General features: G+C 50.3%; 1 protein-coding gene across 2 annotated transcripts in view; it reads left to right on the top strand.

Annotated features, from left to right (window-relative positions):
- The window catches only part of snx29 (sorting nexin 29), a 71,982-nt gene extending 59,905 nt beyond the window's left edge, over positions 1-12,077 (top strand). Inside the window, exons 20-21 of one of the 2 annotated variants that reach the window (XR_013130075.1) lie at positions 2,249-2,641; positions 5,636-5,774. Coding sequence is in view for 1 of the 2 variants with exons in the window: in XM_077000332.1 (XP_076856447.1) it covers positions 5,636-5,775; positions 9,877-10,006 (270 nt within the window). In the remaining variant the exon portion in view is untranslated. Of the gene's footprint in view, positions 1-2,248; positions 2,642-5,635; positions 5,776-9,876 lie in introns of those variants that run through there. The other variant, XM_077000332.1, reaches the window with a different exon arrangement.
- Positions 12,078-12,395: the final 318 nt, after the last annotated feature.

Genomic DNA, 12,395 nt, shown 5'->3' with positions numbered 1-12,395 from the left:
GAATGATTATGATATAGCCATGATGTGTGGAGAGAGTGATTTGAGACTAGTAGCAACAACAGTGTAACTTGAAGGGGATACCAGAGGATGGAACTGCAATCGTAACCTCGTGCTGGCATAGATAAGTGACAAGATGTAGTTCAAAACTAGTCAAACAGAGGCCGTAGCGCTGGTTGAGACGAGTTAGTACAGCAAAAAAGCGTCTGTGAAAACAAAGTTCTTTCGAATTAAAGTGCATTTTTAGGTATTTTGAGTGCATCTTTGAAGTCAGCCAGTGTTTCAGTTGTTCGAGCAGTCAAGGGAGCTGCATTCCACCACTTGGGTGCCAAGAGAGAGAAGACACTTCCTAGCGCGTCTTCCTCGTGTCTTGAGGAAAGGAGGTTCAAGCTGAGTCATGCTGGAACCTCGAAGGGAACCTGGTACACAGTGGGATCTGAGGAGCAGGTGGAGCCTTTAGGGAACCTGGTACACAGTGGGATCTGAGGAGCAGGTGGAGCCTTTAGGGAACCTGGTACACAGTGGGATCTGAGGAGCAGGTGGAGCCTTTAGGGAACCTGGTACACAGTGGGATCTGAGGAGCAGGTGGAGCCTTTAGGGAACCTGGTACACAGTGGGATCTGAGGAGCAGGTGGAGCCTTTAGGGAACCTGGTACACAGTGGGATCTGAGGAGCAGGTGGAGCCTTTAGGGAACCTGGTACACAGTGGGATCTGAGGAGCAGGTGGAGCCTTTAGGGAACCTGGTACACAGTGGGATCTGAGGAGCAGGTGGAGCCTTTAGGGAACCTGGTACACAGTGGGATCTGAGGAGAGCCTTTAAGAAGGTGAGCTGGTTCGTTTTTGCTTTGTAGTCGAGTGTCTGTGTTTGATGTTGGATATGAGCTGCTTCAGGGAGCTAGTGGAGGGAGTGCAGCAGGGGGGAGACATGGTAGACCTTCTGGAGGCAGTAAATAGGGCGGGCAACTGGTCTGGTGCCATAAAGGGGAAGACGAGCCAGAAGCAAGTTATTGTAGCCTAATATGGAGATGACCAAGACTGAATGAGAGAATTGGCCAAGTTTTCCTGATGATGTAGTAGAGGAACTTGCAAGACCAGGTGAAGTTTGCAGTCGATATTTGGTGCTGAACTGACTGTCAACACACATCTGTTGTCCCAGTGTCCTGCTGCTCGTGGCTCTGCGGGACAACGTCCTGTCCCTTTCACACTAGTCCACCTTGACTCAACTGGAAGTTGCCTCCAGCCTTTCAATCCCCACCCCTCATGAGCCGTCACATGTGATCTTCTCAAGCTTCACCACCCTTTACATTATAGTGCCCCAGATACTCTAATGTTATAACCCCACTTCTACAGGCCTCACCGGCCTCCTCTGTGCTTGACTTAAGTGCACACATCCTCATGTGACACTTTTAGCTTTCCTCTTGCACTATTTGACTAGTTTTGATGCATCGCATGGTGTTATACATTTAGCCAGATCATTATAGCAATACAGTGAATCCCCGCTTAACGAAGATGTTAGAGACTGAAAAGTCCGTCGTAAAGCAGTTTTCGTTGTTAAGTGTGACCCTAGATTTAGATACGCTTTGATAGTAAATACAGTATAGAAAAAAACGAACAATGTTCTTGTGCGTGCGTACAGCGTGAGAAAAAGTGATCACGTTGCCGAGATGGGCTGCGGTGGAGGCTACGCTGCCTCAGCTTATCGTACACAACACTCCACAACACAACACAACACTCCACTGTGCTGCCACTGCTCCTTTGTGCACCGCGTGGAAAAAAAAAAAGTCGGTCGTAACTCCGATCTGTCGTTAACCAGACCCGTCGTTAATCGGGAACTCACTGTATAGGATAGGCTTTGCTGAAAACCAGAATGGTCTAACTGAGCAGCTGAACATCAGCAAGCAGTGTTGTTCATCTTTCCCGTGCTTCAGAGCGGTGAGCATGATGGGTAGTCCTTCCTCAGAGGCTACATACCAACTCATGGTTATGGTCCTGTTCACATGAAGCAACTGGCCTCAAACCTGGACCCCAGCTCTAGAGCCCTGGAGGAACAGAGGGTGTCCTGGGGCTCCTCTCAGTCTGATGTGTCATTCATGAGCCGCCAGAAGTGTAAGAAGAGTGATAAACTAGTGAGACAAGCAAATGTAAAAAGTCTTAATTGAAATTATGTGTGTGTGTGTGTGTGTGTGTGTGTGTGTGTGTGTGTGTGTGTGTGTGTGTGTGTGTGTGTGTGTGCTGTATGGCACATTTCAGATTGAGTGTGCTGCTGGGGTCCCCTGCACTGTGGAGACTGGCTGGGAAATCCCACCACACTCCCGGTTTGCGAATGAGCTGGAGCAGCTCTGTGAATTGGGACTGCTGCTGCAGAAAGAATCTACATGCTGTGGCTCAGAGGAATGACATGGGGCTGGTGTGGAGGGTGGTCGTGTGCATCCTAGCACTAGCACTGAGGGAGCGGGGGGTAGGGAGGAAGGGGTAGGGAGCAGGATGCGAGTGTACGGCTGCAGCCCATTTGTTTGCTCCCAGGTTCTTGCACTTTCTCTCTGCAGATGACTAGACCTCTTGTATAGTGGGAACGACTGAGCCCGGTGGCTCTACGTCACGTCCTGCTCCCTGCACTGGGCCGAGACTCCTGCAGGAGTTCTGGTACACACACACTCCCTTTCCCACCACTCACTCTGGCCTCTGTGTATTGAGGCGCTTTGCTCTATGGGGAGCTGCTGAATTGCTGAACCAACACATTTGTCAACTTTGTTAACTGTCGCAGAAATACTTGTCTCATACACACAATATTGCTTTACCCTCATATTCCAAACTGAGCTACACCCAGTTCTATTTTTTTCCCCTCTGCTTCTGAGATGTCCCCCTGTGTGCTGGTCTCCAGCGCTGCTGTTTTGGTGAGTGGACACTGGTGGAAGACTTGTTCTGAGCTCACCTGTCACAACAGTCAGTCGCCCGGCTCCCCTGGCAGGTGTGCTGAACAGATGGAGAGAGGGACTGGCCTGGTGCTAGGAGCATGGATTTACCTGCTTCTCCCATCACGTTCCTCCGCGTTTCCATCCTGAATGTTTGAGAGGGTTCCGTCGTTACAGTCAGTTATGGACACAGCCTCGTTCTCACGCTATTAAAGTGGCAGTGCTGACATGACCAACAGAGGAGGAGCCCAAGAGGAGGAGCCAGCATCTCTTCTCCACTTCATCTCCTCACCTCACCCCCCCACCTAACCTCCCTACCTCACCTCACCCCCCCACCTAACCTCCCTACCTCACCTCACCCCCCCCACCTAACCTCCCTACCTCACCTCACCCCCCACCTAACCTCCCTACCTCACCTCACCCCCCCACCTAACCTCCCTACCTCACCTCACCCCCCCACCTAACCTCCCTACCTCACCTCACCCCCCCCCACCTAACCTCCCTACCTCACCTCACCCCCCACCTAACCTCCCTACCTCACCTCACCCCCCCACCTAACCTCCCTACCTCACCTCACCCCCCCACCTAACCTCCCTACCTCACCTCACCCCCCACCTAACCTCCCTACCTCACCTCACCCCCCCACCTAACCTCCCTACCTCACCTCACCCCCCCACCTAACCTCCCTACCTCACCTCACCCCCCCACCTAACCTCCCTACCTCACCTCACCCCCCACCTAACCTCCCTACCTCACCTCACCCCCCACCTAACCTCCCTACCCTATGTGTGGGAGAGTGTACTGGCCCGGTCCAGGGCGTTGGTCTGGGTTACTCAAGCTTTTGGGAGTGTCTTTGAGGAGCAGTGCTGTTGTGTAAGTCCTCTGTAATATTAGCTTGGTGCTGTTGATTCCTTTGTTTCCCAGTAGCCTATTTCATTAAATGAAAGGGTCAGAGATTCATTAATATACTATTTGGTTTTGTACCACAAAAGCAGGCTGGGGATCCCCAGTAAAAGGATCAACGTATTATCTTGTTCATATGCACACAGCACTTGGAAGCCACACTGACTTCCTATAAAATTTCATTTAATCACCCTTGTTTTAAATTAAATTATCTTCGTATGTGACACCATAATAACTTACTCCTTGTCCATTATAGCTTTTTTCACATTCATTATTAAGGATTATACAGTTATTGCAGGTTTTAAATCAGTTTGCAGTTAACATCTTGACCTGTCTCTGCCTGCTCTTAAGCTGAGCTGGATCCAGTGAATTGAGCTGCTTTGACCTGAACAGTTCAGAAAGAAGTCCAAAACTGACCTGGGATCAGCGGTTTGACATCGGGCCCACAAAAGCCCCGGTTAAACCCTGAAACCTCCTTTTGCTGCAGTCACCAGCAGCTTGACCTGGTGTCCCGCACTTCTAGCCCAGTTCTGAGCCTCTCGTTTGGGGAAGGCACTGCTGCTCTGATGTGCTGGCCGGCCTCCCACTCTTCTTTGTGCTCGCTGCATCCTCTCTGTTCAGCACGGGCACCCGGCCCTCCCCATGACCGCATCCCAGGCAGATGCCCGTCTTGCCAGGCCCAGTGGATCACTCACCCGGACACTGCCCACCTCGCCCTGGGTGTTTAAGAGGCGTGTGCTCTGCCCTGACCATCTCCCCCATCACTGCTCCTCTGTTGTTCCTGCCTCTTCATGAGGGATCATTTCACCTCGTCTGTATTCTCGTCACACACTGTGGTGTTTCAAGGTGGCTTTGTTCTCCCTCCTCAGAGCGGTAAGACAAAGAAATTCTCAAAGCCATTTCAAATAACTCTTTTAAAACACTTAAATTTTATATATTTTTTAAACACATGCCTTGACTTTGCGATATCGGAGCGTCGTGCATCTGGTGCATCTTCCACTGTCTTGTCCACGCTAAGGCAGACACGTGAGGACACGTGAGGACACGTGAGGACAGAGCCAGAGCAGTTAATGTGACCTGGCATGCAGAGGCCATGCGGGGAAGCCGACGTGACGTCCCCCGTCCCCCGCTGCGTCCTGGTTCATGACCTGCGTCCCTGCCTTTTCACGCCTGTTACCGCGGAAGCACTATTAGGACGTCATTGCGTAAGCACAATCTAGTCTGGCTGTGCCTACAGTGGGCTAAAGAGTGCACACGAGCTCCATGTTCTGATGGACAGGGTCACGTGACCACGCGTGTACAGATATCTGCACGTAGATACAGGACATCCAGACGCACGTCTGCTTCACCTGGCTGTCACAGGCTCTGAGGAAGTGCTGTCAGTCATCCTATATGTAGCACGGCTCCTCGGGCCTCAGGGGAACCTCCCCAGGCACGTTTCTTCACCCACTCACACATTCACGTTTTCTGAGTGGTTCTTCTACCGCGGCTCTCCCCATCTCTCTCTCTCCATCTCTCTCTCTCCGTCTCTCTCTCCATCTCTCTCTCTCCGTCTCTCTCTCCATCTCTCTCTCTCCGTCTCTCCTAGTCTCTTATTAGTTTGCTGTCTGTTCCTCAGGAACACGTCATTTGATGCGAGACTAGACACTCAGAGGAATTACCCGAGGAATTTATGCACAATGTAAATATTGCAGCCTGTGTTCTCACTGCGTGTGTGTGTGTGTGTGTGTGTGTGTGTGTGTGTGTGTGTGTGTGTGTGTGTGTGTGTGTGTGTGTGTGTGTGTGTGTGTGTGTGTGTGTGTGTGTGTGTGTGTGTGTGTAGGATGCTAAGTTTGTGGAGGAGCGGCGGAAGCAGCTGCAGGGTTACCTGCGCATGGTGATGAACAAACTGATCCAGACACTGCCTGAGTTCACCGCCCAGCCCAGCAAGGACACCCTGCTGCAGCTGCTGCCCTTCTGCCTGTGGGTACACACACACACACATACCACACACACACCACACAACACACACACACACCACACAACACACACACACACACATACCACACACACATAACACACACCACACAACACACACACACACACACAACACACACACACCACACAACACACACACCACACAACACACACACACCACACAACACACACACACCACACACGCACACACACACCACACACACACCACACACACACCACAGACACACACACACACACACACACACCACACACACACACCACACACCACACACACACCACACACACACACCACACACACACACACACCACACAACACACACACCACACAACACACACACACCACACAACACACACACACACCACACAACACACACACACACACACACACACACACAACACACGTGCTCACACACACACACACACAACACACGTGCTCACACACACACACACACGTGCACACATACACGCATACGCACATACACATAATCACATGCGCACACACACACACATATATACATACACACGCACACACATGTACACACACACACATACACACACTGCATCACACTCAGCTCGTTGAATAAATCCTGCTGCCGTATTGTGGAGACTGATATTTTAGGTGGCATCATTTAGGGGTCCACTGCTGAAAGCACAAGCTAAAGCGCTTTGCTATCACATTTGTATAATTCATCATGTCATTTACGCTGCTGCTGGCGCCGTGTGTGTTTGTAAATGGTGCGGCGTGGATCTGTCATTCGTCAGTCTCACTGGCTCAATCTCCACCACGTCTCGGAGCCCAGACTTGGCTCATCTGTTTCTCAGCTTTGCCGTCCTTTCACGCGCTGGATAACGCCGAGTTCCTGTCAGCACACGGACTCCCAGCCAGCTCCAATTACAAACAGGAGATTAATTAAAGAACGCTCTTCCCCTGCATCAGAGTGATCAGGATCAATTCAGAGGGAATCCTTGCTCAGCAGATCGTGAGCTAATCTAATGGCTTTCGGCTTGATGTCATTTGCACGTCGAGCCAGATGAGGCGTTGATGGGTCCAACTGGGGTGTGGAGGAGGTGTGAGGTGTGTGAGGTGTGTGAGGTGTGTGAGGTGTGTGTGTGTGTGTGTGTGTGTAGGTATGTGTGTGGGTATCTGCCCAAATGTGGGTCACAGCCTACAGTGCAGTCTGCTGGGGTGTGTTCTCAGGACACAGTATGGCTGATGCTGTACGACCGTGTGCAGTGTCTGTTTTGCTGCTCTACGCCTCCGTGCGGTGCTGTGTGCTCTGGTGCCGGTGCTGCAGACGTCTGTTTGGTCTTTACTAAGTGCCGCTGTTGTTTCGTGTTTACGAGCTCGTTCCTCTGAATGCGGCAGCAAACATCTCTGAGACCTTCCCTCTCGCGCTCCGCTCCCGTACATTCAAACAAACAGGCCCCCAAATCCCCCCCTCACCCGACCTCCACCAACTGGCCCCCCCGTTCGGTGGAGGTGCAGCGGAGAGCCGTGTCCGTCACGCTGGCCTCCCTTTCATGTGAAGTTCTGCAGACGTGTGCACGCGAGTGTGGAATCCTCCTCGCTACAGCAGAGCCCCGGCTCATGTGTGGGGTGTGTGTGAGGGAGGAGAGGGCCAATCTTTTTAGACAACGAGGCCTGTTGCGGCGTGGTCTTTGTAGAACAAAGCACGCCTGCCGCACTCGGGAAGCGCTTTGAAGCAGACGAGGCTCGGCTCGAGGGCGGCCGGCCGAGGGAGGAGGGGGTCGGGGTGAGGGGCGTGCCCCATGGCGCACACGCCCGGTTTGCCCTCGTCTTGGCCACGGAGCTAATGTGGCATCTGGACCGACACTCTTTGGGTCTGCCCACAGCGCGTACCTCGACACGCCGTCCTCCTTTATCCTGGGCTGGTCTTTAAAAAGGTCTCCCTGCTGCGTCGAGCACGCTGGCCTGGGCCAGGCGGTTCTGTGGTCGGGAGATGAGCTGCTCTGTTCTGGGGGGCTTACGCCAGGGCTGGATGGCTGCTGTTTAGATTGCAGCTCAGGTCGTCTCTTTGTGTACAGACTAGTGTATGCGACAAGGGGAGAGAGTGTGTGTGCATGTGTGTGCGTGTGTGTGAAGGCAGAGATGGATGAATAGATTGAATAGTGTCTGTGGGAGAGGGGGGATGGATGGCAGTGCCCCACTTACCTGCGGCTAACTTCTCCCTGCTGTTCAGGCTTGATTGAAAGTTGCTCAGTGGCATCCCTCCCTACCTCTCCCTCCCCACCTCTTCTCTCTCCCTCCCTTTCTCTCTCCCCATCTCTCTTCCTCCCCCTTTCTCTCCCCATCTCCCCCCCTCTCTCTCTCTTTCCCCTTCTCTCCTTTTCTCACACACTTTCTCTAATTCCCTCACTCACACTCTTCTCGCTCTTCTCTCTCACACACACCCTGATCTGAAGGCGTAGTGGTGTACTGGTGTATATAGAGGAGACGCAGCACCCATGCAGCCATGTGTGCGTGTTTCAGGGCTCTGCGCTTACTAAACTCACACATCTCCTCACTGCAGCTCAGCCTTTATCAGTCCTGATATTATTAGCTGTGTTCCTGCCCATGCTCTGTGAGAGAGCCATTTCCTTTCACTGCTTTGTGCACGTGTGTGTGCACGTGTGTGTGTGTGTGTGTGTGTGTGTGTGTGTGTGTGTGTGTGTGCGCGCGCATGTGTGCGTGTGTTTGTGTGTGTGTATGTCTCTGTGGCCTGAGGAAACAGAGTTAAAGGCAGAAAGGAAGCTCAAAGTATCATGAACTCTGATGGCCATTTCTCTTCCAACCTCCAGCAGTCATTAATAGAAGTCTTGGTAAATGGCTGAAACAGACAGGAGTCTTTCTCCTCTCAGGATGCGGGGTGTGTGTGTGTGTGTGTGTGTCCCAGCAGAGACACTGTACCACAGCGTGGCCTCAACATGACTCCCACCCTCAGGGCAGAAAATCAACCATGCTTCTGATGTCTTTGTTACGTCTCCCCACCGGCACACACACACACGCATGCACACACGCACACACATGCATGTACACACACACAGACACACATATGCATGCACACACACACACAGAAGGACACAGACACATGTACACACAAATGCATGCGCACACACACAGACACACAGACACACGTACGCACGCACGCACGCACGCACACACACACACACACACACACACACACACACACACACACACACCCTTGTATTCATGCTCATGAAGAAGCCACAGGGGCATGATTTTCTCAGATGGTCGATAGCTCCCCTGGTTCCTGTCTAGTGTGGTTGTCATGGTAGCCAGCAAGTGAGGTAGCGTTGGAGCTATCTAACTGTATGGCACGTGTGTGTGTATGTGTGTGTGTGTGTGTGTGTGTGTGTGTGTGTGTGTGTGTGTTCGTGTGTGCATGTGTGTGTGCGTGCGCGTTCGTGTGTGTGTGTGTGTATCTCTGATCAGCACTCTGTACTACCTCAGGGATGTGGTACTGCCTTTAACTCTCATCCTTAGCAACCGTAGAGACCCTCGCTGTAGAGCTCATCTCATAGTGATCAAGTCTCTCCGCACACCCACAACTGCGTGCAGAAAACAGTTCCACATTTCCACACGATTGTTTGAGTCAGCTAAACTAAGGAGATTCCTTTAAGCTAGCGATTCTCACAGCTGAATCTAAAGCATGTCCACCATGTTCCATTGTGCTGAGCAAACTTGTATGCATGATCTGATCATACCTTTTTGTTTGCCATGTGCTTTTTCAAACAGAAAATAAATCAATCTGTTTGTTTATACAACTGTGAATATTTCCCATGTTCTTTCATTATGATTTCATTATTATCTATTTATATAATGCTGCATGTCAAACATTACAGATGTAATTTTTTTCTGAAAGTGCATTTAACCGTTTTAGTTTAACAGCTTATTATATAGTACAGAAATCCAACTTTTTGTTTCCAGTATTACCTTAAACAGTTTGGAGAATGATGCAGACAGTCACTGTGAATTCAGGGTCACCTTAGTCTTCAGGGTCACTGTGCTGAACAGCCTAGCCCAGATAAGCACGCCCATCAGGTCACGGATCTGTGTTTCTGCAGGGACACGCCCAGCTCCAGTGAGGGCGGGACCAAGACCAGCCGGCACAAATCCTCGGCACGCCTCTCCCGCCACGGCCGCGGCTCCAGCCGCGAGGCCCGCAACCCTGAACCCCAGAGCGGCGACCTTTAACCTTCTGCTTGGAGGACCTGCAGTGGGAGAGCTGCTGACCTCTGACTCATGGGCTTTGCGTGGGAAGTAACTGGTCGGTGAGGGGGGGGTGGCGGCCCCCACCCTGAGGACTCGCTGTCGGGGCTGCGCTTGGCCAAGGACATGCGGGAGTTCTGCAGGGGTGGAGTCTGGAACCCACTTGGGTTCCTGTGTCTGGGTTCTGCGGTGGAGCGTTCTGTTACTGTGGTGCTTAGTGTTGTTGAGGACCAATCAGGATGGAACTCTCACATGCACATGAACCTCCAGTGATGACGACAGCTGTGGCGTCATGGTCAAACAAGCTGCACATGGTCCCATACACCACTCGACCAAAACACACATTTATTTTATGCCTAATTTTACCTATATTGTATGTTAGGTGCAATAACATATTACAGTACTCTTAAACGACAGCTTAATAGTTGGACAAAGCCAAGCATCATTACTGCCCCCCCAGTGCTTAAATGTTGTCTAAAGTTCATGGTGTATCAGAAAAAAGAAAACGAAGGTTGTAGTGGAAGGCATGACAACGGTGTACACGTAAACATGCTGCTTGGCTTAACTGAAGGTTAATGTATTGGCCTGTGTGGGGAAGGTAGGAGGGGCTGGTTTTACCCCATGCCTCTCAAAGCATGATGGGAACTTCCACTCTCGTCTCTGTAGAGAAGCTAACTGCACGGGACACACCCGGTATGAACTAGCAGTGACTACATCAGTGGGTGGAACTGCACCCAGCAAATGAACAAATCCCTTGGAGTCTTACCTTGGAGCGCAACGGGATGCCCTGTATACACACACAAACACACACACACACACACACTGCGTTTTCCATTTCATTTAGCCCCCATGACAAATGACAATGTCATTGCTTACTGACTGTTAAACTCATAATGTACATCGAAATGAAATCATATTCAAATGAGTACATTGTTGAAATGCATTGTATATGTAATGGCACTGCCATTAGTCTGCATTAGTGCTCTGTTCGTGTGTTAGGACACGTTGCCATAACGGCTGTGTTAAGCCCTGCGTCTTCTGCAGTCTTTTGTATTGAATGGGCTTAGTGGTGTAGCGTACATGAAACACCTCCTCTATTCGGTGGTGTAGCGTACATGAAGCTCCTCCTCTACTCGGTGGTGTAGCGTACATGAAACACCTCCTCTATTCGGTGGTGTAGCGTACATGAAGCTCCTCCTCTACTCGGTGGTGTAGCGTACATGAAACACCTCTATTCGGTGGTGTAGCGTACATGAAACACCTCCTCTATTCGGTGGTGTAGCGTACATGAAGCACCTCCTCTACTCGGTGGTGTAGCGTACATGAAACACCTCCTCTATTCGGTGGTGTAGCGTACATGAAGCACCTCCTCTACTCGGTGGTGTAGCGTACATGAAGCTCCTTCTGTACCCAGTTGGATTCACAGATATCGGCTGTCTTGCAATGGCCACCAGCCTTAAAAGAACAGTGAAATTGATACCTGAATAAATGTATAAAACTTAACTGCTATGTTGTGTCAAAAGTGGACTTGTTGAATAAATATTTCTAAACAAAACACACACACCAGAGTAAAAGAAGGACAGTTCCCAGAGAACCAGGACGTTTCAGACAGAGGTCCTTCATCAGCTGTCCTAGGAACTCAATACAATATCTTTCTCACATGTCAGCCTAATGAAGGACCTCTGTCCAAAAATGTCTGAAAACTGTATGTCACTGCAGTTTTGAATATCTACATCCTTTACACTGCACCAGTATGCTGTTTTGAAGGTACGTCCTTATAAGCCAGAATGAAAGTTGTGATGTTTAGTTTTAGAATATTTGTTATTCATCAACTAGAGAATGAGGGTGAAAAACAAAATCCAGCTGTAGACCACTGAGAAGGCCAGACAGCCAAAGGCGCCTGTCTCTCTGAGTATCTGTCTCTGTCTGTATGTCTGCCATTTATCTGTGTTTGTCCCTAAACTTTTAATTACCATGATATATTGAGTAATGCATAATGTCATATGCATAAATTATGCCATGAATTTATGAATAAATGAATGAGTTTTGTTTGCTAGTGAGTATGTTGCACTCTAATGAATAGTATAGTTATAACTCACTATGTAAAAGTGAATCTCCTATGTTTACTCACAAATTTACTACAACATACTGTGAAGTTGATTTTCATCTGTGAGCGTACCTAAAACACTGCTAATTGGAAGGCCAGATAAATGTCACTGCAGAGGGAGTACTCGTTGACCAGAGACTGCGAGCGTGGCCGTTATGCATGGTGCGCACTCTTTTCGGGCCCTTCCTCATCTATGTTCCTCCCCATCCTCATCTTCACTCCTCCCCTTCTTCATCTACATTCCTCCTCTTCCTCATCTTCACTCCT

The sequence above is a fragment of the Brachyhypopomus gauderio genome, chromosome 3, assembly GCF_052324685.1.
Source record: "Brachyhypopomus gauderio isolate BG-103 chromosome 3, BGAUD_0.2, whole genome shotgun sequence".
In the NCBI taxonomy this organism is placed as follows: Eukaryota; Metazoa; Chordata; class Actinopteri; order Gymnotiformes; family Hypopomidae; genus Brachyhypopomus; species Brachyhypopomus gauderio.
This window is presented reverse-complemented; position numbering and strand designations above follow the sequence as displayed.